This window comes from Xyrauchen texanus, chromosome 4 (genome assembly GCF_025860055.1).
Source record: "Xyrauchen texanus isolate HMW12.3.18 chromosome 4, RBS_HiC_50CHRs, whole genome shotgun sequence".
NCBI classification, from domain to species: Eukaryota; Metazoa; Chordata; class Actinopteri; order Cypriniformes; family Catostomidae; genus Xyrauchen; species Xyrauchen texanus.
The window spans coordinates 30,267,373-30,294,768 of record NC_068279.1 but is presented as its reverse complement, the minus strand read 5'-3'; the positions used below and the strand labels follow the sequence as shown (position 1 = coordinate 30,294,768).

The following is a 27,396-nucleotide window of genomic DNA, read 5'->3' as shown; positions in this document are numbered from 1 at the left end:
AATGACAATAAAGTTGTCAATAATTATTATTATTCGCAGTTTGTTCCGTGTTGGCGTGAACGTTCCTACGAAGTGCTGAACCGTCACACTGGCAGTCCTCTATAACTTTTCAGTCGAAATCATACAAAAAACATTTGTGGGGTTTTGTTTAAAGGGTCAACAACAAAACGGCCTTGAAAATTGATTGATGGAAAAACTACACTTCCCATCTCTCACAGGCACCAGTGCGCATGTGCAGTAAGAGCCACATACTGGGTACGACCTTCTTATATAAAAAGGCAGGATTACGAGACGGAGAGTGTAACAGAACAGGAAACCAATGATTCCCATATGTCCAGTAGTCTCCTTCACCTATGGTGAGTGAAATATGTGTTTTAAAAGCAAACTGAAACATAAATCGCGGTTTAAACCAGAGAAGATATGAAATGGGATTATGTTATGGGTGTGCGCTGGATCGTTAGGTCTATTTCGCCTTGGTTTCCTGCGTACTTTTTACTCTGCATGATACGGGCTCTTTATCATGGTTGCCATTGCACACAGCCGCTAACCCTCCATGACTCTCTCCATTTGCAGTGCCCAGCCGGCTAGGTGAAGATGCCAAAATGGCCACCGGCAACTATTTTGGATTTACCCATGGTGCTGCGGCGCAGTACAGGTAAGGGCTGTGATGTTTACCGGGGATTGCGGTGATGGTAAAGTAATTGTGGGATTGGGCCTTGCTGCCTTTGTTGCATGGTTGGGGTGGGGGTGGGGGTGGGGTAGGGAGAGAAGCGATTGGCTGTGTTTTAAACGTTAAGACTATCGTCTGGATTGGAAGAATGCATTATTACACGTTATTTTACACATTGTTTGTGTATCTATAAGTGATAAATCCATGATTTTGTGCGCGTGTGCTCGCGCGTTTTGATATCATGTTGCCAGGGAGATAATTATTGACACTTGATTTCCCTTGAAGAATGGCCTGGTGCACATCTTAGAAAAACCGGAATGAACCTTGTTGTTATTGCTTAAAAGCACATGCGAATAAAGACCGTTACCGTTTGAAATATACATTTATACCGTTACCATTTGTAACGATGTATATATATTTGTAAACCTGTAACCGGTGTGGTAACCAAAGCAGGAGCGCAATCTAAACCCACACACGCACCTTAAGAAACTGTTTTTAAACGGTTACTTTTTTCTTTTTTTTAACGTTTGGTTTAGAGCATATACTTGTAATGGTGCCATGGGGGAAACAATTTAATCTAAGATTTCGAGAATAAAGTAAAAACTACGAGAATAAAGTCGTTGCATTATGAGATTAATGTCATAATCTTTTGAGAATAAAGCCTGAATAAACCTGAAACACTTAAAGCGGCAGGTTCATTTGATATAGCACATGTGTATTAAACCTAAACAAGTTCACTTTGAACCTAAAATATTTTATATATATATTATTATAATTTTCTTCAGATCTTAATTTGTATTAGTAATTTTCCACCTGTTGCAGACTGATACTTGTGTGATGATGGCAAAAAGGATTGTGCTTATATCTTGGTTTTTTTTACCACTTCATTATTCTTTTAGCTTTATAGTTTTGTTTGAAGTGTAATTCGAATTTTGAAATATCTTGGGTTTAAGTTTTTCATGTTTCAATACGTAAATATATTTTATAAAGCTTGTATATTCACCGATCCGATGTAATCGGATATGTCGATATTCTTTCAGAAAATGTTTATTTCATATCGCCCATCTCTACTGTGCAGTTGTAGCCTTACTGCCATTACACAGCATGACTGCCATGTAAACAGACTAGGACTATTTAAATCATCCATTGGAGGGAGGAAGAGCGAGAGAGAATCGCTCATTGTCACTCTCACCCTAATCTCCTTATGTTAATCATATTTCAATTATTTATTTTTGGCCTATTTAAGTTTTATACTGCAGAGTCACATTATTGACATGTCTTCTAAGCAAATCTGTTCAGTAATAAAATATGTTTCTGTTGTCATTACAAAAAAGCCCAATAAAACATTATACTGTTTCTGTTGTGTAAATTTAGACCCATTACTTGGAATGCACAGACTGCGGAGGCTGCCTTGTGATTACAGTTTTTTTTTTTAATCCTCTGGAACCATGTACAATAGGGCTGCAACTAACGATTATTTTTATAACTATTATTAGAACAATTATTTTACTATTTGGTGATTATTCCAATGATTAATCATTAGATCTTAACCGATTATTCAGCTTGTGCCCTGGCTTAAAAGGTTGTAATAAACATGCTTACTAACAATAAAGAGGACAAATCATCTTTTAAAAATGCCTCTAAATGACATTCACTGAATTAAAGGGAAAATACTTTTTTTAAGTTTTATTCAGCAAAGAAATTCACTGCAAAAACTCCTTGTTATTAAGTGTTTTTGCCTTTTGTTTTCCTTTTAAAAATGTCTGCAAATCCTTTAAACAAGATGAATTGCAACATAGAAGATATTTAGACTTGCTTTAAGAGAATGTATCATAAATATAAGTGTATTTTGTATATAAGTGTACTTTTTCACTTGGTTATACTTCTGCAAGTGCAGTGAAGACTAAATATACTTATATTCAACATCTATTCTCTAAAAGCAAGTCTAAATATCTTATATGCTGCTTCTCAGGTGAATGTATATTATGCATTCAATGCATGAATGCTTTTTAAAGGTTTTTTAGATATTTACATTTTTAATATTATAGTTAAGATTCTCAGATAATAATGTTTTCTTCTGCAGTATAGCTTTTTATAGAAAATGCACATTGTTTTAAGGGAGTTTTAGAAATGTATAATGTGAAAACAAGCCAAAACAAAAATGTTTTTTTGTTGCAGTATAATGGGGAGAAGACTACCTCTCTCACCTTTCTGTTCACTTCAATCCATCTTTAACTTGTTAAAAAGCACAGTAACATATATTATGGTTCAATGAGTCTCGAGCCATCACATTTATAATCTAGCTGCATGTTCACGCTCAAGGGATGTGCGTCCCCACGACAGAGTGTGCCTCAGCCGGATGCAGTTTCAATCTCTCCCACTTAATCTGCGAACACACTGCCAGCGATTTTGTCGCTGCAGGTCACCAGTGGCTGGCGCTAAGTCGCTAGTGGGTGTTCCCATTACTGGTTGCCTAGTAACGTTTATAAATGACATTCACAGATGTTGACAGCAAATCACTTTTCTTGGCGCTAAAAGCAAACATTTTGGAGGGAAAAGACTAAATATAAATGGAATCAGTACATAAAATGCTTTATATCAAAGATGAATGACAAACAAGGTGTGCTCTTTGCCATAGCGGCTGTTTATCTGCGGTGAAAACGCAAACGTCGGTCTGTCTGTGTCCACAAAACCATTAAATCTCAGAGTCAGCACAGCGAGTACCACCAGCTGGTGCAAGAGCTGTGGCTGGATATACCATATCCATATCATAGAGCACTGGAAAATTGCTAAAAGCAAGAATTAGCCCTTCGTCCATCTTTCCGTTACTGCAGGAGCTGAGAGAGGGAGAGAAGGATCACGTGAGCTCTCCCGTCTTCTCTCCTATTGGCTGTCGCTTCTGTTAGTCGCTCTTCATTTGAATAAAGTTGAACTGGTCTCAACTTTGTCGCGTCGCTGGACACACCAACATCTAGTCGCCAACGGTCTCGACAGTTCATGTCGCCGGAAGTCGCTGTGCTCTCATTGAAAATGAATGGGATTGAGTCGCTGTCGCGCGCGATGTTAAGCTGCGTACACACTGCCAGCGACTTTGTCGCTGCAAGTCGCCAGTGGCAGGCGGTGAAGTCGCTAGTGGGTGTTCCCACTGCTGGTTGCCTAGTAACGTTTATAAATGACATTCACGGATGTCATTCCATTGCTGTTGACAGCGAATCTGTTTTCTTGCCACTAAAAACAAACATTTTGGAGGGAAAAGACTAAATATAAATGGAATCAGTACATAAAATGCTTTATATCAAAGATGAATGAGAAACAAGGCGTGCTGTTTGCCATAGCGGCTGTTTATCTCCGGCGTTTGCAAAAAAAATGCAAACGCCGGTCTTTCTGGGTCCATAAAATCCCCGCGATCTCAGATACACCTTTCCACGCAGTATTTTTCTTAAAAATGTCCTTGTACGTGGGAAGAGACATATCATAGAGCACTGGGAAATTTCTAACAGCAAGAATTAGCCTTTCATCCGTCTTGATAGAGAGAGAGAGAGAGAGAGAAGGGTCACGTGAGCTCTCCCGTCGTCTCTCCTATTGGCTGTCGCTTCCGTTAGTCGCTCCAAAGTTGAACTTTTCTCAACTTTGTCGCGTCGCCGGACACGCCCACATCTAGCGCCAACGGTCGCGACAGCTCGTGTCGCCGGAAGTCACTGTGCTCGCATTGAAAATGAATGGTACTGAGTCGCTGTTGCGCGCGATGTCGCTGGCGGTGTGTACGCACCTTTACTGGCAGTGTGTACGCAGCTTTAGATCGGGACATTCACGTAACTCATTGCGCTGACCACGCAGATAAATGCTAGTTTCAGAGTTTGTAGTTATTTGAACTTTAATAAAGCTATAACACATTAAATATAACTGCATTTAAGATGTAATGTCAGGTTGTTTGCTTTAAAGATGCTTGACACGCAAGTTTTGCTTCAGCGGAGCGGCAGCTCCACTTATTCCACAATGAGTGTGCTTCTAAATTTACTTATTTTGTATTTTTCCCTCATACTTTGCTATCAACGTCACCTGAAGCTGTGAAAGTTTAGAGTGCTTCTGGACTGTGAACGGTGTAATTCTTTCCTCAATCTATTGCAGTGCTGCTCTCACACGTTAGAGTTTAATGTGATCTCATGTTACGTTATAAGTGATCGAATGACTATTCAACAACAGAAATTTGTCGTCAAATTTGTTTGGTCCACATTGTTGATAATGTCGACTAATTGTTTCAGCCCTAATGTACAATGGCTTTCAATGATCAAGATATATTAATATACTTTATTAAATGTCAAATAACTTCATTGTCACTGAACCATATACACAAGTGCAACAGTGGGGGAAGTCTTGGGTGCAGTTCTGAGCGTCATAGCAGTGTCCCTTTGTCTCTGATAAACTGTGAAAGATGTTAAAACAGTACGTGTAGTAATTTATGGACATAAGTGCAGGTCATAGCTCTAGTTAATTTACAAGCATTTTTACGTGGTACTTTGATAATGATGCTTATGACAAAGGTGCTGTAGTAAGTACAATTTAAATGCTACTAATATTCAGCTTGGCGCTTTGAGAAACCCAGCCCAAACGTCACCCACGCCGAGCGGGACTGCGCGAAAGTCTGAATAAATTCAGTTCCTACATTACCACTGCAGTGTCCGGATCCCAATATTAATTTTGTGCTTATGTTCCAAAAGATGAATGGAGTTCTTTGTTACTAAATCCTAAACTAATGTATGATTTAACTAAATCATTCACATCCATTTCTTGCATTGATGAAGCTGCTGGCTTGGTGTTCTATCATTGTGATAATGATGTGCTGTTTCTGGTCATTTTGGCTTTATTTTCAAAATATTCCAGCATTTCATAGTGCTACAACTTTCTGATAATTTTGACTTCATTATCAAAATATAATGATTTTATTCTTAATCTTTGAATAATTTTTTCCCCTCCATGGCACTAAAATGCTGTTGTGTATATAGGCCTATACGACATAGGTTTTGTTAAGGACTCTTGTTTATGCAAAGTTAACATCATCAAATGTGTTTTATTATCTCTTCTCCATGACAAGCTTTTTTACATGAATTAACACTGTTGTAATCTAGGGGTATTCTTGTGTTGTGATAATGTGTGTTATCCAGAGTAGCTAGCGTGAACTGCGCGAGCAGACTGCAGCTGTCATCTCGTGTGTGTGTTTGTGTGTTGGGAAGGGCGACGTCTCCACTGACGCTGCATGGCATCCTTGAATGGCACTACTGATCCATGGTTTAAATGCCTACATTAGGATCATTTAAATAATAAAAACAATTTGGGCTAAATGGATTAGTTGTTTTGGCTTTGTGTGCCAAGGGATTTTGACAATTGTCAAAGGATACAGGTATGTGTTTATTTTTTCCTACACCTGATATCAGAACAGTTTTTGTTCTTCCTGACAGGTGTAAGACATGATTGATGGCTTTCATTTACCCAAAGAGAATATATTTTTTACTTTTATTCAGAGAAGGAAAGGACCTATAAATGGAGCATAGTTGGACTCCAGTTATATATTAATTTCTGTTGGCCCAGTTTCTTAATGTGCACATTTTCTCTAGACCTATTATATAATTTTGTTAATATTCCATTCTTTATCATGTATTAAGAAGCCTTTGGTGTGTGGCGGGTTGAAGTTCAAACTTTTGGCAATGGACCCTTTTCACACTTCTTGGGTGTTGTCCGTTACAATAGACTGTACTTTACTGTTACCGTAGACTGCGTAATCTGCATATAGAGAGCTGCAAATCTGTACATATTGTTAATGGGTCATTCCTACAATTTGGTGACATTCCCGCTTTGAAACTTTTGAAAAATAAAACATGTTTTATTTGACATGTTTCATCTGCAAAGGTACATATTAAAGATTGTATTAGTCATACTGGTCCAGCTAAATTACTAATAAATTCAGATGTCCATCCAGTTAAATGGGCAGCATAAGGGTGGACAATAACAGGGTGGACATTCAGTGGATAGATATCACAGACCACGTAGCGGCTAATTTAAGAAACATTGTTAAACTAATATTTATGATTTTATTTCTGTTAAATGCTGTACATAGACATTTTAATATAATACAATTATAATAATTTCCCGTGTGGTGTGTGTGTGTGTGTGTGTGTGTGTGTGTGTGTGTGCGCTGGTGTTTTTAAATCCCAATTGTGGGAAACCATTAACATGCACTTGAACGCTATATGATTTTGACAATTATCTTGCTTCTGACAGAAAAGACGTCCACTGATTGTCACTGATCTTTCCCAGAGCCGTTTCTGTCAATTTTTTTTTTTTTTACCATTTTCGTTTTTCAAGTTTAGCATCCGTATAAAGCAACTGCGATAAGTGTGTTGTGTCAGGTAAATTTTTCTCGATTTGTGAAACAATGTTTGTGTGTGTGATTCTAAAATACGGGACAAGCGGCAGTGTATTGATTTCATACGGAACACAATTATTTTTTTGTACCGCTGAACGTGAGGGTGACTCTCCACTCACTGTCATAAATGACCTCAGTCGATGATGGTTGTCAGTGTCGGGAATGGTAGAATTTAAGTGATAATGCACCAGTTAAAAAAAAAGAATCTCCAGTTTCACAAGACTGCTTCCAATACAGTTAAAGGGAAACTAACGACAGTAGATTATGGACTCCTGAAGCAGCAAAACAAGTGGGTATACCGAGGGAATATGCAAATGTTGATCCTTAGAAGTCATTATATGCAAACAGTGCTGGGAAAAAGTAAGCAAGCGGCATATACTTGCAGATGGCCCAGACTACATCACTGATCCATGTTCAATGTTGCTCATTTGTTGTGGCTACAAGCTTTCTGCTTCAAAATACTTCCACACCTATCACATTATATCACATTATTTTAGGCTTACCATAGTGAATTGAGGTAAGGCAAATGCATAGTTTGGAAGATGAATTGTTGGTGCACTTGATCATTAAAGAAAGTTTGTACATTTAAAAACAAATCTTACATAGTGTAGCATTAATAATTGCATATCAAAAAGTTTTCTATATTTATGTTGCTAAAAAGGCAGAAATGTGTCAAAAGGGTCCATTGCTTTTATACTAATGGAGAGTTGGTGTTCTCATAGAATTAATGAGAATTGTTTCTTTTTGGATGCTGATTTTTGGATGAGAATTTGATTTGCCTCTTATCTAGAGAATGCAGAGCAAAATCCCCAGATTTGATTTTCCTTCCTTCCATGACATGAATCTTCCTTGTTTCTCAGTTTTACTCGTGCACACAAATGGATTTGATGCATTAAGACAAGCAATTAGGAAAGGCTATCCTGAATTAATCTCCCAAGAAAATCTGTCTTGGAATGAGCAAAATGTTAACATGACTGTCTCAAATTTACGTTGAAGCCCAATGCAATGTATCAACTATAGAATTCCCATCTTTCAATTTTAGTAAAAAAATGTTTTCTAGAATATGACCATATTATAGGCAAGTGTTGAATTTCAGGCGAGCAAAGGTATTGCTTACCTGACTGATTATAAAAGCAAAGAGACCTTTAGTGTCGAGACCTGAGCCTCTCATCCTCTTCTCTGCAGTCAGCAGCCGGCCGCTGGGGTAGCATACACCCATCCCACTACTGTGGCCAGCTATACTGTGCATCAAGCACCTGTGGCGGCACACACAGTGGCTGCAGCGTATGCCCCTACAGCCGCCACTGTTGCTGTGGCCAGGCCAGCGCCAGTCGCTGTGGCAGCTGCAGCCACTGCTGCTGCTTATGGCGGTTACCAGCCCACCCATGCCGCCACGGATTATGGATATGCACAGAGACAGCCAGAGGTCCCCCCACCTCCACCACCTGTTACCTCGCAAAACTACCAGGTAAAAGAGTAAAGCAAACTTTCCAAAGTACAATTTAGACATGTTCACACTTTCAATTTTATTTTGCCAATAGTGGTGCCCGTTTACTTGGCATTGGCTAGTTCTCATGTCTTGCTCTGTTTTTGAAATGTCTCTTTATTAAAAAAAGATCTAATCCTTATCCAATTTAAGAAAAGACTGTTTACTGTTGCAGGACTCGTATTCATATGTGCGGGCCACAGCTCCGGCTGTAGCGTATGACAGTAAACAATACTACCAGCAGCCTGCAGCTACACCGGCAGTGGCCGCTGCAGCAGCCCAGCCTCAACCCACGGTGGCTGAATCCTACTATCAGACAGGTACGCTTTGCTTTTAGATGTGAAGATGAAGTCAGTGGACCTTATTTATTAAATATCAGTAGGAGAAATTTCTGTGTAAACACTTGAGCTGCGTTCACACTGTCAGCTACATTGTCGCTGCATGTTGCCAGTGACTGGTTGTTAGGTCCGTTTGGTGTGTATGGAGAGTCTAAACGGCATGGTTTCTTTACAATAAATATTATTATTAAAATATTAGTAAGGTTATTAATATGGTATGTTTATTCAATATATCTGATCATTTATATGGTTTCATTTGCTGTCATACAGGTAACAAATTATTTAATTTTACAGGCTATTTGATGATTTAAACATACTTTTAATCCCAGCAATCTCAGATACACCTTTCCACGCATCATTTTTCTTAATGTCCCTGTAAATGGGCAGAGACTTATCATATAACACTGATAAATTGCTAACAGCAAGGATTAGCCGTTCCTCCATATTTCTGTCACTGCAGGAGCTGAGCGGGAGAAGGATCACATGAGGTCTACCTTCTCTTGTATTGACTGTCACTCCCGAAAGTCGCTCTTCATTTGCATAAAGTTAAACATTTCTCAACTTTGTTGCGTCGCTGGACACGCCCACATCCGGTCACCAACCCTCGTGTCGCCGGAAGTCACCAGCTCTCATTGAAAATGAATGAGATAAGGTTGTTTTGTCGCTGCGTATTGCTGGCAGTGTGAACGCAGCTTTAGTGTGTTTACTGATGATGTACACAAACTCCATTTGCTCATGTTTCATGAATAATGTCCAGTGATTTTGATGGTTCTTTTTACATTTGTGCTTCACACTTTTCCCAGTATGTTAAAGAGATGTTGTCTGAGGGCACAACATGAAACAATCCTCTTCAGGTCTTTTATAAATTACATTTTAATGATATTAAATCTAAAATGTCCCATAATGCGGTGGAATGGCCCTTTGCCTCTTTCCTCTAGCTCCAAAAACTGGATACAGCCAAGGCGCCACTGTGTATACCCAGACCCAGCAAACACGTCAGGTTACAGCCATAAAGCCAGCAACCCCCAGCCCTGCTACCTCAACCTTCTCCATTTATCCAGTGTCCTCTGCTGTGCAGCCGGTCGCAGCCGCTGCCTCAGTAGTCCCATCTTACTCTCAGAGTCCCACCTACAGCACCAACGCCGTCACTTATTCTGGTAAGAATATCACAGTCCTGTTCCTTTTTTACTCTTTTATTTATTTTTTATTTTTTTTAAAGTTTATGACATTTTCACTTTGGTTCTAGCACCAAAGGTTTATTTGAGTGTGAGTTTATAGCATCATGACCAAGTAGGGCTGGGCGAGATGTCTTGAATTATAGCTTGATATCTTTCAGCCTATTGACGATATTTCTCTCTCTCTCTCTCTCTCTCTCTCTCTCTCTCTCTCTCTCTCTCTCTCTCTCTCTCTCATCACTCACTCATATATATATATACATACACACACACACACATCTCGATAATTATGTATTTGCTCTAAAAATAAACACATTTGAGCCAATTTAATCCAAACAGCCATTGTAGCCAAGTAGATTCAATGTTTTAAAGACATTAAAATATAATAATGAATCTTTTATTAAATAATCACAAAGGAGAATTAAATTAGGTCATTTTCATTGATATGCACTTTATATTTATATTTCACATAAAATTATTTGAAAGTAAATAATGCTTTTTTATTAATATATTTTTATGTATGAGCAAGGTGTGCAAAGTTGCTTTCACTGATTTCTTTTTGAAACCCCAGTTGAATATTGCATAATCTTAAATTATTACTGTGGGACATGTCGGGTTTATTATTATTATAATATAATGCTGAATTATTATTTTTCTAATTATTAGATTTGCATTATACAAAAGTAATATATTTTTGTCTAATATATTTTTTCCCTTCACCTGGGGCTATTTTGACACTGAAATTGCAGTCTTATTTACTTAATCTTCACAAGGAGCTTTTATTTCAACACAGGAAAGGCAATGTTTATTTGACAGTTTACAATGTTCCGCATTTCCTGAAACACTGTAATCTTTTCTGTTATACTGTGCCGCATTTCTAGTTTTGTATAATATCTTGTCACAATGCACATGAACTGATCTGAGAGCACCGCCATGTGGGTGCTCACAGATCAGTGTGTCACTGGTTTGTTCTGAATCACACACACAGACCATGTTTATCTGTCTTTAAATCACAGCCTTTTGTGGATTCATATTCACATATGACCATCCCATTATTTTGATTAATTGTGCAACCTTGAATGATTGTGAAATTAGTCTACTGATGCATTCTATGAAAGCGCGTAAAAAATCATCGTGATATACACTATATTGGTACATTTTTACATTGTCAGCAAAATTAGCTCTCTTAAATCGTTAATATTTGATATATCGCCCAGCCCTATGATCAAGTTACTTTACCTTACACAGTGAAAACGGAACACCCAAAGTACCACATGCAGTAACTGATATGGGCAACAGATGACTCATTACCAACACTTCAATGGAAGGCTATGTCTAGTAACATTAATCAGGACATATACAGTGTCTTCTAGAGACAAGACTCTTAAAAGGTTGCTTATATGTTTAGATTATTTTTACATTTATTAATTTGATAATGTGCTCAAGATATGCATTTTGTCAGTTTGTTCGATCCCTGTGAATTAAACGAGTGACATTGGTGGTTCAATCACTGTGCTTTACATGGTTATACAAGGGAACTAACTAGGTTTAAAGATTTGCAGTTTAAAAGTGCAGTGCTATCTCTTCAATCCATCACTCTTCTTTTTCATATTCAGGAACATCATACTCTGGATATGAAGCTGCTGTGTACTCCGCTGCATCTTCCTACTATCAGCAGCAGCAGCAACAGCAGCAGAAACAGGCGGCTGTTGCTGCAGCAGCCACTGCCGCGTGGACCGGCAGCACTTTTACAAAGAAAACTCCCTTCCAGAATAAAATACTCAAGCCTAAACAGCCCCCTAAACCACCGCAGATACACTACTGTGACGTCTGTAAGATCAGTTGTGCTGGACCCCAGGTATCTTTCTCTGCTTGTGTGGTTTAACATTTGTCCTACATTTGTCCTATATTATGTCCGCAAGCTTTGTTGAAATAATGATTAGCCAATTCTTTTATGGTTGGATGATTATCTTTTGAAGTATTGAGGTTTTGTGTAATGCAAAATTGTTTTGTTGACTTGCAATACTCCAAACCGAATATTTTGCAAAATTATTAGTCAAGTGTGGATGCCTTGGAATCCCTGCAAAATTAAGGCCAAAGTATACTTCAGTTGTCCTCGTTGCCAATCTGATGCCGTCATCAGCACAGTCTGTGCACATCATCGGCGCATGCGCCTATCATTGACTACTTAAAAGAGTATCACAAAGCAGTCATAGTGCAAACGACATTTTTGCTCATGGTCAAGAGTTATACTCTGAAAGGCAACACGATCTGAAACAGAATGCAGAAAAACAAAAAATACCCAGGCCTTGATGCTGGTGTCAGGTTCACCTGACCCTTTAGGAGGGGGTGTTTACATAAGTCACAGTCTTGCTTTTAAAAACAGCAAGAATGAATGCAGAGTTCTCGAGATTGACTTAAATGTAATACTTGTGTCAGTAAAAAATGATGGCGCAAGATATATCATTTGTCTGGCTTTACAAGCAGTGCTTTAAAGAGGATGAATTTAAAGACTTTCTGAGAGATATCATGCAAATTGTCTAATAGCTAAAGTGTATTACACTAAAAATACCTTTAAGAAAAAAAAGTAAATTAGTCAACCTCACTAGTCATCCCAACAACCATCTAATCAATTGACTAACATGACATATCCCTTGTTCTGACAATACACCCATAGAACATGCATATCTCTGATGCCCTCTGGATCATTCAAACATTAAATGTCCAGGTGAATAAACATTCGTTTTGCCACATTTCTTACCTATTTTTACCGGTTTTTCAGACCTATAAGGAGCACCTAGAGGGTCAGAAGCACAAAAAGAAGGAGGCCGCTTTGAAGGTGTCCCAGAACAACAGCAGCAGCAGTAGTGGAGGTGGAAGCTCCGCCCGCGGCACTCAGAATCAGCTACGTTGTGAGCTTTGTGATGTTTCCTGCACTGGGGCTGATGCCTACGCTGCACACATCAGAGGAGCCAAACACCAGAAGGTACATGACTCACTCTGTGATCTTGCCAAATAATAATCTGCTTTCAGCCCTGTATTGGCTGCTCTATTTTTGAACCCTTATTATTTGAGGGAAAATGTAATCTCTGTTTTTAGAGAGTGCCTCTTAGGAGCTCCATCTGTTAAAATAACCATTGGAAAGTTGTTCAAAGGGGAGTAATTGTGCATCACAGGCATGAATGAAATTCAAATTAAAGTTTAAATACAATGTTTGTAGCACTGGGTTCTTTATAAAGTGGGTGGGATCTTTGTCTCTTCATTAATGTTATCCCATATCTGTTTACATTCTTTTTCTATAGGTTGTGAAACTGCATACCAAACTAGGAAAGCCAATCCCATCCACTGAGCCCAGTGTGGTTACTCAGGCCTCCACCTCCAGCTCGGCAACTCCTAATAAGACTGCCAGCTCCACCATCAACAGCTCCACAAGCAGCTCAAATTCCTCTCTTTCCAATACCTCTTACCTGAAGTCAGCCAGCATGTGCAACAGCATGGCACCTTCAGCCACACAGGGCAAGAGCACTGTGCCCAACAGTGCCGCAGTCAACTGCAGCACTGTCAAGAAGATGAACACCCCCAAGATCAACTTTGTTGGTAGGCCGTGCTTCTATGCTCTTGAGCTTGTTTTATGTTGTGCATTTTACATGATATGCCTTTGCTTTTGTTTAAATTTATGGATCATTTAATTCCTTTAAAGTTTTATTTGGCTGATCCTTTTCAAAATATGAAGTTAGACCCGAATCAGTTTGTAGCATCGGATGTATCCTTCCCCGTGTAGGCGATCCCTGGTGGAAAAATAAATCCAAGATTGTGGTCGAAGCAAGAGGAATTTAGATTATAAATATACTTCTAATCCATTCAGTACTGAAAAGTATAGATAAATAACAGTTTAATATGACACACAACTGACCATTTCACCCAAAATGTGTGTGAGCTATGCATATTTAGGCTCAGAGGATTGCGTTGTTTCTCTCGCGTCACCTGTATTGAAATTAGTTGTGAGTCGAGTCCCTATTTGATGCGTGGAGCTTCCAAATATGAGTCATGTTGCTATAGAAGACCACTCTCTATGTAGGCAGGAGACAGTGAGGCAGCTCACTATGTTTTGGAACAGACCCTTAGAGTTTTTATCAAAGTAAATTCAAAAATTTATAGATTTTAATCACTATACTTTATTACGCTCTTTCACCTTGAGAAAAATAGATTTAACTTTTCAAGTTGTTTGTATTTTTCAAGTAATTCAGATTTGGGCTGAAGTTTCCTTCTAGACTCATCCTATTACATGCATGATTTACTGCTTATAGGCTTTGAGATAAAGTCTCACTTGTTATTATTCATTAATTTGCATGGATGTGGTTTGCCAGGCAAATGTACTTCTTGGATAAACCGATCCTACTTGATGTTTGATTAGTTTTTACAATACAAATTTCTTGTAAACACTCCATTCCCTGGTCATTGGACTCATTGGCCATTGGACATTTTCTGTCAGTTGACATTATTTATTCATGTATGACCAAAACAGGTGGAAACAAGTTACAGACCACTGCTGCAAAAAATGAAGAGTCCAAGTTTGAAGCAGCTAAACTGACTCAGTCTGCTGTGGCTGCACCACTACCAGACTTAAAGAATGAAACTCCTGAATCTCTGTCACCTCAGTCAGCACTCACAGCTCTGCAGAGTGATGTTCAGCCTGTCGGACATGACTATGTTGAAGAGGTATCAGAAGGCAGTCAAACTCAAAGACAGTGTTCCTACAAATAAATAAAAGTAGTTTTATTTATTGCACTTGGCTATATTTTATTTTTTCAGGTGAGGAATGATGAAGGAAAGGTTATCCGGTTCCACTGCAAACTGTGTGAATGCAGCTTCAATGACCCCAATGCCAAGGAAATGCATTTAAAAGGAAGGAGACATCGACTGCAGTATAAGGTTAGTTGGTCATGTTTACAAATGTGTTTTGTACACTGTATAACCTATGTTGTCTCCACAGGCTCTCTATTTTAAAAAGCCTTTTAAAAAATGTTCATGATGAAATGCAGCTAAACTGAATAATCTTTCTGCTTAAGAACATCCTTTTTGTTGAAATACTACTTACTGCTTATATTTTCCACCATCATAGAAAAAGGTTAACCCAGATCTCCAGGTGGAAGTTAAACCTAGCATAAGAGCCAGGAAGATCCAAGAGGAAAAGATGAGAAAGCAAATGCAGAAGGAAGAGTACTGGAGAAGACGTGAAGAAGAGGAACGCTGGAGAATGGAGATGCGGTGTGTGAATTATTATTTTTTTTCTTCTATATCTATCATTTTGCTTTTTGTGTAAAAGGCTCTAAAAATGTTGCATTGTTTTTTTTTCTCTCAGGCGCTATGAGGAAGACATGTACTGGCGGCGTATGGAGGAAGAGCAGCACCACTGGGAGGATAGGCGCAGAATGCCTGATGGAGGTTATCCACAGGGTCCACCTGGACCTCCTGGCCTCCTTGGAGTAAGGCCTGGGATTCCCATTCCACAGCCACAAGGACCAGTGGTGAGTGCTGAGACCACTTCATAACGCTAACAAGATTGAAATTAAATGTATAAAATGAATATCTGCAGTTCATGGAACTATAGCGTGAAGTTTGTTAATGAGGAATAAGAGATCTCTTATGTCCCTCACACATTGATTTGATCAAGCCTGCCATGCCCTATTAAGACAGCCGGAGAAAGATGACTTGCAATGCTTATTTGTTGGGTATCCCCTTGTACATAACTTGTCAGTACTTTGGTATACAACCTCTATACATCTTTTTTCAGAGACTGCTGTTATTTCAATGAGCTACCTTTTGTTGCACAGCTGGCCATTGATGTATGCTTTCTATGAAAAATTATTTTGGTCACTTTGCATGTCAGTCAAACTGCCCCTTCCAGTCTAAATGGGGAATATTTAGTCAAAAACAAACCTGCATTATGAAATGGGCAAAGGTCTGGCTGTATTAGACTAAAAGTATTGTTAATTGCCCATCAGGTTTTCTGAGGTATTAGTGTAATTACTGAAATTTTGGTATGATCACAACTCTGGTTTGTTGTAACATCTAGATTTTATTGCAGCCTCCACGTCGCCCTGATTCCTCAGACGATCGCTATGTGATGACCAAACATGCAGCTATTTACCCCTCTGAGGATGAGCTCCAGGCCATCCAGAAGATAGTGTCAATCACTGAGCGAGCGCTTAAGCTTGTCTCTGACATAATCACTGACCAAGATGGCGCAAAGGGCAATGAAGAGGACAAAGAGAAGGAGCCTCCCAAAGACAGGTGGGAGAAAAAAAAAGTTTTATTTACCTCTCCATCACATATCAAAGTGGTGAGAAGGAAAAGAGCAAAACAATGCATTACCTCATCTGTCACAGGGTTCTAAAAGGAGTGATGCGAGTAGGCGTTCTTGCAAAGGGGCTGCTTCTGCGAGGAGACAAAAATGTCAACCTGGTCCTCCTTTGTTCTGAGAAGCCAACCAAGAATCTGCTCTCCTGCATTGTGGAACATCTTCCCAAACAGCTCATGGTACAGCTCACGGGACCAGCCATGTCAATGCTGTTCAGTGCTTTTTCCAAACACTTAAACAAAATATTTTGTAATCTCAGAGCTTCCTTAAATGGGTCATGACATGAGGAATAAAATTAACTTGATCTTTTGACATACAAGTTCATTGTACTATTAAAAAAAAAAAACCTATTGCAAGTTTCAAAACTTCTTCCTCACTACCAAAAATGGCATTTGTTGAAACAAAGCTTCTACAATGACTCATTCTCTACTTCCTCCATATTGTGATGTCACACTGTGGTAGACATTTGAATCTGACCGCCTCTACAACAACACATCAGTGCCTAATTACATATATCACTTCTGTAGCCCAACCAATAGCTGTGAGCAGTGAGATAAGGAGATGGCAGATCAATCAAGAGCAGAGAGCCAATCATAACAGTGGGTGTTTACTGTCAAAGCATAAACCTTTCCCCGCCAAACACGGAATTTTCCGTGTTTTATGAAAAAACGCTTCCCCGCCAAACACGGAATTTTCCGGGTTTCCGTGTTTTAGGTGTTATACGGTAAGGAAGACCCCTGCACATGTTTTGAAAGAGTACGCAACTCTTTGATCAAAGAAACAGACTGCGATCGTCTCAAACATGAAGAAGTGGAGTATGAGAAGCTCAAAATATCAGACATAAACATGCCTTTTTCTCAGCTTTTTGTCTGAAATGTTGTTTTTTGACAAAACCTACCTCTGTTCAAGTCGCAATAAAAAAAGAACAAATGAAGATAAAATAAAATCGTTTTTTTTGCCTAAAAGCAGAGGCCCAGATCTTTATTTTGATATATAGCATCTTGTATTCATGGAAGAAAATATTCTGTGGGCCATTAAAGTTTAGTGAAAATAGTCAAAAACCCTGGCGGTGGCTGGCAACTTTTTTTTAAAAACGCTGGCGGGGAAAGAGTTAAAGGAGAATCGGCACCAAAACGAAGGTGGAAAATTATCATGTTTTAAAAAAGATTACTTTTTTGTGCAAAAGAACCTCAAGGAATATAATTTTAAAAAGGCACGTCATGACCCCTTTAAGATCCTGTTTAGCTTTTGGAAAGGTTGCAAGGAAGGTTAGACTCGGTCATAACTTTTTCTGTTGACTCATGTGTTTGTCAGGTGTTAACACCAGAGAAATATGAGGTAAAAGGCTGTATCCAAGAGTCTGCCATTATCCTTTCCTCCTGCACTGAGCCCAAGATGCAGGTGACCATCACCCTCACCTCACCCGTCATCCGAGAGGAGAACACCCATGATGGAGGTTGGAAAAGATGTTGCTCACATTAACTGACTACCTTTTGAGATTAATATTACATGCCATAGAGAGCCCATCTGTTGGCACTGTGGAGATGGTACTAGATAACAAAAATAATGTTAGTTATTTTGCATGTTTTGGAGCATTTTGTTTGAGAAAAAAGGATAAAAAAGTGGTACAAATTAAACCTGGTATGTGCTTGAGCTTGGTCATCTATATGAAAAGAGGGAGTAACATACTACACTGTTTACATTCAAAAGCCTTTGAAAGTAAAAGTGTACTTATGCCACTGAGGTAAATTGCCTCTTTGGATCTTCTATGCATTTCATTATATTAAATAATATGTTGATGGAAGTGATTTCATGTACATATTACTGATTTCATGTGAAGTCAGTAATATGTACATGTCTACCTGAACAGGATTGAAACAAGTTCAAATGGTTTCAAGTCGGTGTAGGCACTCTGTGTACTCTGCCTTGTGATAGAGCCGAGTTCAACACTACCATGTTTTATTACAACCCAACCGTCTCTAATGCCAGCAGTGATGCTCAGGCCCTTCTCTTTGTAACACTTCTCCAGTGCTCTTGAAGCTCTCCCCAAAACAAGCATGATAAGTGTTTGCATTGTGTAAGTCTAGTTAGTCCCAGGTAAGATTCATTTTTGTTTCCTGTATTCAAGGGGATTTTGTTGTACACACAACCAGATGATAGTCCATTATTTTCAAGGGGGTCATAGGGTTTGGTTGAAAGTTTGATCATGTTGTATGCCAGCATGGCAAAACAAATACTCCTGAATTATAAGTTTAAGTTAGGAGTAGGTGGAATGCCTACCATGTCCCCACAGGAAACAAATAAAAAAACATTCTGGTGTTGAGAAGGTTCACCATTCTGAGGTCCCCTGTTCCAAAATGAAAGTGCTCCCCTGAGAGAAGCACCTCCTATAAATTACAAAATTCTGCATTGGAGCAATATTTTAATTTATAATTAATTTTAAAAGTCTGGAGAAACAAATTAAACCATCTAGCCAAAAAATAAACACAAAGACAGTGTTTCCCCAGGTAATGGACCAATTGTGTTAACCTTTTGTGTTCTTTTATTTTTACCATGAGTTTTAGTTGATAAGAAGCCACTGAAATGGTAAAATCTCAAATGCAGGCGTTCGCTCGATGCTCTGTCATCATTCCTGTTTGGCTCCTTAGGGGAGTATCAGTAAGCTTTTGGGAGGAAGGCTTTGTTGGAATCTTTGGTTGGACCTGGGTTTTACAACCTACGGTATACATTTCGAAATGGGTTGTTCTCCTAACCTAATCATGACAGGTATGCATGCAGTGATGTCCTAATCTTCTTGCTTAATATTTTTCTTGCCAGCACGCATTGCTGCCTTCATGTATACAAAGCTTTTCAAGTCCAGCTCAAAGCCTCCTTGCATTCTCAGCAAATTGTCTCCCATCTGAGGCTACGTCTACCAGCTCCGGAAGGATTTTTGACCAAGGTCCCCCTCCCGAATACCCTTCAAACACTTTGCCACACCTACCATTGCCTTGCTAATGCAGTGGGCCACTACACATACTCATCAGCTGTAAACAATACACATCTCCCTTTATATCCCTGTTTTACATTTTCATGATTACACATGCAATACCATTGCAACCCATCATTGTTTTTCCAGTGTTTCTGGATCAGTACAATGACTTTTCATTCTTAAACGAGATTTAGTATTTAGTTTTTCATGGCTTTAATAAATTGATCTTCAGCTACAGTATGTAGACCATGTAATCCACAATTTGTTTTTGCCTATTTTTCAGGATAACAACTCTCCTTAATTGCTATGTCAGCTGGTTAAGCAGGAAATGCAAGAATTATGAACTTCGCAAATATGTTTAAATTAGGTTTGGGTATAACATTCCAGCATATTAAAGGGAAATTAATGATTTTTTTTTTTTTTTCAGTAGAATACTACAAATTTAGGGGCTTTTTATTCCCAAACATCTAGAAGTTGAAGGGGAAAAAAAAGATTCTACTAGTTCAAAAGTAATGTATTTAAAATCAGTGAGCCTGTTTACATGCACGGTCACTGATAATACTTTAGAAAGCCGACAGTGTGTAAGGTCACGTAAATGTCTTAAACGGTGTTCTTTTATTGGGGAAATGTCAAACCAATTGACGTGTGCCTATTTTGCCCATTACCCTGATTTTGCTTTGCATGTGAACACCTTTACCGGTGTTCTTACTGGCGTATCCAATGTGCACATGCCCGTTTACATTTTGACATCAAAACAGAGAAAAAGCCAATGATTTGTAGTCTCATGTTAATGTGTTTTTCTTCTTGACTTTTTTTTTTTTAAGCTAAATTAACGGTGTATTTTTGTGCATGTAAATTTGCTCATTGACAAGGCATGGAATTACAAAAGATAGCTTTAGTGATTCTGCTAGTTGTAACGATTACGGATTGTGACAGTTAAGACACAGTTAATATGCTAAACTAGTCTACTGGCTTTAGCATTTGATACTCTAGTATTATGAGCAATTTCAAATAGTGGATTGCAAAGCATTATCCTACATGCAGTCACTTTATCGAGAGAATGATTTGGCTTGTAATTATAAGTGTAATGATCACTATATGCAGAGTACCAAAAAATCATGAGTGCATTTCCAACTATAATTTTAGAAATCCTACAACACTGTTGTAAATGTAGGCACATTTTCTGTGTTGTGTTGTTTCCCTGAAAAGATTCATCCATCCCTGTCCTATTTCTTAGCTCTCAACTCTGCACCACATTCTATATTTGTGCACCAAATGGCAAAAGTGTAATCACCAAAGTGTAGCAGAACCGTAATGATGTTGAAAAGATCTGAAAGATTCTGCATATGGGGTTATTTTGTATGTTTGGGAAAAACCTTGATCAGGGGGACAATCTGGTATGTGTGGCAATGTGTTCATGGTAGTCTCTTTGACCTGGTCAAACACCCATTCCTTACCACCATTTGACAATTCGATCCATTTTTAGATGTAACCTCGAGTATGGTGAAAGACCCAGCGGACGTCTTGGACAGGCAAAAATGCCTTGACGCTCTGGCTGCCCTACGCCACGCTAAGTGGTTCCAGGTTCGGACCATCATTTTACTTTCTTCTTGTAGCCTTATGAGATGTATACCTTTTTTCATTTGTTCATTTTAGTTGTTTATACATTTTTTGTATTAATTTATTTTTTTGGTTAAATTTTTCAAACCTCAAAAGTTGATTTTGTGAGGAAAACGAGTGATACAAGGATGCAGTATAAATTTGGTGTCTGATAAGATCACATTTTCTTTGTGTAAATGATGCAAAACTAAAAATGAAGCATCCTTGCATACATGCCATTTATTCATAACTGTTAAATTTTAGCTTGTAAAATGATTCCATAAGGCTGCAGAATACATTTGCATAAAGTGTCATCGATAAGAGCTTTCATGTTGAGCGTTTGTTTTTGTGATTTTTATTTTTTATTTTTTATTTTTAATGATCTTTGGAAATGGGAATTAAGAGGAAAGGAATATCTGATTAGTTTACTGTGTTGTGCTCTCTGTAAACACACAGGCAAAGTAAAGCAGATTTCCTTGACTGCGTCAGTTCCTATGCAACTAGTCTTGCAACCTGATCTATTGTAAAATGAAAGTATATGTTTGTGAAGTATTTTGAGAACTGAGGTCTGGGTTTACAAAATTACAAGGGAACCATTCCAAGTGAATTTTGCAAACTTTGACCTCTTGTACTAATGGTGAGGTGAAATACTGCTGGAAATGGCAGCTAATGAAAGGCAATTGGCCCAGTTTTATAAACCACTTAAAAGCTTCCATTGTATACGGTAGTGTTGCACCTCTCTCTGAACCACATCTTGTTGTATTGACTGCCTGTCAGTGATTGCCCTTCCATATTAACTAATGTTGACTTCACTGCACTAAAGGCTAGAGCTAATGGACTCCAGTCATGTGTGATTGTCATTCGAATACTGCGTGACCTTTGTCAGCGAGTACCTACATGGTCTACCTTTCCTGGCTGGGTGAGTAAAAATGGCAACTGGAAAATGTGGTATCTTCAAGTAACAATTTCATGTTGATTTTTTTTTGTTTTGTGTTGATATGGTCATACAGTTTTGGAGGTGCTAAATACAAGTAGTGATGCTGGACCATAGCTCAGTTGTTTTCAAAAGTGTAGCTTTTCTTGTAACAAGCTATTTCTTCCATCAAAAATTGATATAATGTTACAAAAGCGCTTGATGGCTATTAACACTGTAGCCAGAGCTGCTGTTGACTCTGCAAACAACAACTGAGCTAGTGCAGTCTCTTAAAATGTATAGAAGTTAATTTAATCATTTTGGATCCAGTTTCAATCATTTATACACTCACTCGTTTTGCTCTGCTCCAATTAAGCGTTTTACGGTTGGTCAAGCTAATGTAAGCGATATAAATATGGCAATTGGCTCTTCTAATTTAAGGTGGGACTTCTTTCCCTATAGCTTGAATGTGACTTTTCATTTCTCAAATAAGTGAATGTTTCCTATGGTCTCTGTAGCTTAACTACTTTCTAATGTTGCTTTCAAGCCACTCGTATCTTCCCTAACACTGTAGCTATAGAGGTTTTAAAGCTTAAACTAGAGATGCACCAGGGACCGGAATTAGCCGATTTTCCGCATGCTCTGCCTGGACCAGTAACCGGCCGGTCAGCCTCACGTCTTCCCGATTCCAAGCCGGTCCGTTTTGTTGCCAGCGGCGCAGGCAATAACGTCACAGCCGCATGTAAACATGTCATTGGTGTGGGAGATCTTCACTGTGAGTGAAGATTACATAAAGTTCGAAATGTGTAATTATTGTAAGGCCAAAGTAAACCGCGGGGGAACCACCACAATAACTTTCGGATCAACAAATCTAATTAGACATTTATAACACCATCACCCAGCTGAAAATGCCCATTTAAAAAAAGAAGCTAAAAAGTGAAAGCGGCTAAAGCTAGCCAGAGCTCAGAGCCAGCCACAAGCCAGCCTCTCCGATCATTGCTTGGTATGAGCAGCGAAAAGACCAAAGCAATTACGAGAAATTATGGAATTCATGGCCCTGGATGACCAGCCGTTCTCCATAGTTGAGGACAGAGGGATCAGAAATCTGATAAATTTCCTCGATACGGAGTATGAGGTACTTTCCGACGTCACGTTGGCCGAGTTGTTTAATCTCGTGTCATGTCACACACGACACGCAGCCTGTTATCTGTCAACATTTGGGTACACAAATCCGGGAGAGGGGAAGGGGGTGGTGCTGGATGGCAGAGGCAGGCTAAATACATACAAATTGTGCCGTTGTGATTTAACGTAATTTTTCCCACCGTGTCCGATATTAAAATCAGTGCGACACACATTGCAAAAGGCGTGGGCATTGTCGATTATAGTTTCGGGATCTGAAATTCAATTCTTCCATCCAGCTGTTGTTAAATGTACATGTATATTTAGTTTTTTTCACCGGAGCACCAGCTCAGTCTTCTCCTCCCCTCTACCAGTGATGCTTGATTTAACATCCCGCGTCTACTGCCTGTGCAGATATCAACAGCGCAAATGGGTTGTAGGTTGCCAGATTGTGGTCATAAATGATTTGTAATGTGTATGATGTGTCGATTGTGTGAGTAGGATGCGTTTCATTCAAGATCTGGCAACTGGACCACCTTGGAATAATATATTGATTTGATTATTCATATAACGTGGTTTGGGCCATACAAATTACGGGACTTTTTTTGGGGAGAAATAACAAAACTGGAGACTCCTGGGAAAAACTGGAGTGTTGAGAGTTATGGTTACAAGCCGTTCCCGAGGTTAGTGCTCAGTTTTACAACTGATATTTGTACATCTAATGTAAGTTGAGCGTATTGGACACTTCAGTTTTTCAGATCTTTGGAATTGTTTTGTTAGACGAGTAATAAAGAGAAAAAGGTCCATTTATAAAAATAGTGGACAATGACATCTGTTATATAAAGGAACTTATTTGCTGTTAATTGTTATTTCTACCTCTTTCCAGTCACAGAGCACTTTATTTTGAGAGTTGTTTAAGTGAGAGAAGATCCTGTAACTTAGTGCAGTTTGGGGGAAATTGTAATGTTTAATAATTTATTTTATTATGAAAATTTAGCATTGAAGAAAGGTAGATTTTGTTTGTATATGTGGTCAATAATAGTTCTTAGAAAGAAAATCGGAAAAAAACGGGATCTGCAGGTCACACTTGCAAAAAATCGGAAATCGAAATCGGCCAAGAAAATTGCAATCAGTGCATCTCTAGCTTAAACCCTTTTCACTTTGCCATTTAATGAGAAAATGTCTCAAATTCTTAGGATTACCTCCTTCGCATAACACCATTTGCTTATGATGTTACTGTGTTTTGCTTTTCCAAGGCTATGGAGTTGCTGGTGGAGAAAGCCATCAGCAGTGCTTCTGGACCAATGAGCCCTGGAGATGCTCTGAGAAGAGTCTTTGAATGTATTTCCTCTGGCATTCTGCTGTCGGGTAAGATTGGGAACTCTTGGTAATGACTGTGTAGTTCTTATGTGTTCCCATTTAATGCCTTTTGGGATTTACTGAGGTATATAATTATATAATACGGTTGTTCCTTTTTTTCCCCCAAGGAAAAATGTCAAATTAAAATCTGAAGTCAAAGAATTACATGCAGGTTTTTTTTAAACTGGTGTAAATTTTAAATAAAATGTAAATCTCTTCCTAATCTAGTACTTGAAGCAAGAGTTGATATGCTTTAACTTCACATAATATTGTGTTTGTTATCATATTGTACAAATTTAAGTTTGCGGTTTTAGCATAATGTCACACTCTGTCTTATGGGATTTTGCTTGTAATGTAGGTGCTCCAGGATTGATAGACCCCTGTGAGAAGAATCCAACAGACACGTTGGCTGCCATGGAAGAGCAGCAGAGAGAGGATATCATGTCAAGTGCTCAGGTAAAGAATACAGTAAATGTAGAGCATATTGTTAGTTCCTCCTGGTGTGACCAAAGACTATGGGATGGGGGGGGGATCTGCTTTAAGAATATCACTTGTCAATATACAGTACCTCTTTCGGTTTCCTGTGTCTACTACTTATGCTAAGTAGGGTGCCGTTGCTAAACTTACACTGGTACTATAAGAGGAAGTGTGACATTTGTGAAATTCTCAGATAAAGTGATGCTACTGGACTCCAACATAGCATTTGCTTTTGCCATAACAACAAAACCTACAACAAAAAATGCATATTACGTTGTGTATTTGCCCTAAAATGGTCTTTCTCTGCAGTTTGCCTTGAGACTGCTGGCTTTCCGTCAGATTCACAAGGTTCTGGGTATGGACCCCTTGCCCCAGATGAACTCTCGCTTCAATGTACGAAATAACCGCAAGAGGCGTCGTGACAACAGTGATGGGGCTGATGGCTTTGAAGCTGAAGGGAAGAAGGACAAGAAGGATTGTGAAGGGTTCTGAAGTGCACTACTGTACAACTAGCTCTGCTCTCTCTGCACCAATTACAGATCTTTTCATTCCGGAATACAAAATGTTATGTTTGTTGACCCCTGTGCATGCCAATTACTACTTACTAGAAATATTTTAAGAGATGGTAAAGACCCTGATGATTGCTGCTTGCAGAAATGCTAGACTTTGTTTCCTTGACACATAAAGTACATCTCACTTGTTTAAAAACAATATAGTCTGTTGTCTTGGCATTATTTGAGATTGCTCACAAACCAGAGAATTTAAGCCAGAAGTTAATGCTTTAAGCACTTTGGATGTAATATTTCACTATATTTAGAACACTTAGTGGAATTTTAGCTTAAGATTTTAAGCTAGGTGTTTCTAGAACAAGACAGCCAAGTACTAATGTCAGTATGGAAGAGATTCTTTCTTTACATTTTGTGACAAAGGATAAGATAGGCTTTAAAGTAACTTTGACAATGGCTTCCTTAGCTTAGCAATAAATTGGCTAGGTGTTTTCGTAATTATATTTTTGTTATAGACATTCCTTTTTAAAACCACAAAATCAAAGATTAAATGAGATTCATCCATTAGTCATATTGTGATTACATTTGACTTGAGTGCAGATTTATTCAAGCATGTATTTCACTAAAAGGCTGGGCTGGCTGTTAACATTTATAAATCGCAACATTGCCTAATAATAACCTTTTAAACATGTTTCTCCTATAAACCTGTTTCTCCTATATGCTTAATGCAAGTGGTGTAAAGCTGAACTTGTCAAAGTTAGGGTGTAATTGTGCTCTGATATTCACAGGCCTCTGTGGTGTAGCTGTATTACATTTCTTAAAAAGACACTGATTCATGACGTCCGACCTGGGCCAAATACCAATATCCAAGTGATCTACCCATTGTTTTGTGACTTCAGCGCTAAGATAAGAAGTTAGAGGTTTGTAATATTAATAAATCTATTGAGTCACCAAGTTACCTGCTTCAGATCTGTTAATCGTATTTGTATGTATACAAGCAGTGAACAGTGGTGTACTGTAAGGTCAAAGACTTTTATTTTAATTGACCCAGGTCTGCCTGTTTATGTGTTGTAACCCCTAAATGTACATACAGTATGATCATATAACTGTGATCTCTAATATATGATCATTAGGTCATATAATCTTAACAATAGATCTTCAAAAACAAATGCCTGTATGGTTTTAAAGCACAGGAATGTTGTTTTATTTTTATTTTTTTTATGGATTTTGTTTTACTGATTTGTAGATGAGTTGTTGCTTGCCCTTAATTTTGGTTTGTCAAATCTATTGAAAATGAGAGGGACACAAGTGAAATTTCTGTGTTGTAACTGCAGATTGATGTAGACTTAAGCTTTGATTCTTTATTCCTGTCAAGGTACTACATTATAATGCATATAATAAAGACATTTCCAGAATATTTCGTGTCCCTTTTTAAAACCATTATTAAAAACCAATATATACATATTGTTTTTTAAAGATGAGTAGTTTAATTGAGCATGATTCAGTCATCAAAGATACAAGGATTTTAGTCAGTTACTTGTTTTCTTAGACTGCCTCACAAGTACTTTGACTGTCTTTCCTGTTGATTGTTTTAATTATAACCTACTTTAGTATGCACAAATGAGGCAAATCACTAGATGTGTAAGGTATAATAACCATAAACCAGTGAATCTGGTCCGATCGCTGTTGTAGTTCAGTACTTTTAATATATAGCTATGCAATTCAACCTTTAGCCCAGGACTTCTCAAACTGGTGTAGGTGTGAACATTTTCAGGTAAAAAATAAATAAATCTAAAGAAGTTAACATTTGACTAAAGATTAGCCAGCCATTGGTATTATCAGTAATGCATTAAAACATATGTACATGTAGTTTGTGCCAAGTGAAAACATTTCTTGGTTATTTCCAAGTGTTTATTTCGCCTTCCTTGAAATGTACTTTCAAGACATTTACATTTATTCATTTGGCAGATGCTTTTATCCAAAGAATAGCTAGTACTTGTG

The 27,396-nt window shown here is 38.4% G+C and overlaps 1 protein-coding gene across 2 annotated transcripts; it reads left to right on the top strand.

Annotated features, from left to right (window-relative positions):
* Positions 1-236: 236 nt before the first annotated feature.
* On the top strand, positions 237-26,804 carry LOC127643289 (zinc finger RNA-binding protein). 2 transcript variants are annotated; one of them, XM_052125963.1, is made up of 20 exons: positions 237-356; positions 574-655; positions 8,277-8,559; positions 8,753-8,897; positions 9,854-10,072; positions 11,707-11,948; positions 12,873-13,076; positions 13,393-13,687; positions 14,616-14,809; positions 14,903-15,022; positions 15,213-15,358; positions 15,453-15,618; positions 16,179-16,384; positions 16,480-16,630; positions 17,766-17,907; positions 20,909-21,006; positions 21,845-21,940; positions 24,310-24,421; positions 24,771-24,868; positions 25,199-26,804. In XM_052125963.1, exons 1-20 carry the CDS (start codon positions 320-322, stop codon positions 25,379-25,381), a joined length of 3,219 nt encoding a protein of 1,072 aa, XP_051981923.1. In that variant the 5' UTR covers positions 237-319; the 3' UTR covers positions 25,382-26,804. The 2 variants fall into 2 exon arrangements, with proteins under 2 accessions (XP_051981923.1, XP_051981924.1); XM_052125964.1 differs by lacking the exons at positions 20,909-21,006; positions 24,310-24,421; positions 24,771-24,868; positions 25,199-26,804.
* Positions 26,805-27,396: the final 592 nt, after the last annotated feature.

Coding starts and splice junctions, on each gene's coding strand:
- LOC127643289 (XM_052125963.1), top strand. CDS start 320: ATGATTCCCATATGTCCAGTAGTCTCCTTCACCTATG. Junction 15,359..15,452: donor CGCTGGAGAATGGAGATGCG/GTGTGTGAATTA, acceptor TTTTTCTCTCAG/GCGCTATGAGGAAGACATGT. Junction 17,908..20,908: donor GGAGAACACCCATGATGGAG/GTTGGAAAAGAT, acceptor ATCCATTTTTAG/ATGTAACCTCGAGTATGGTG.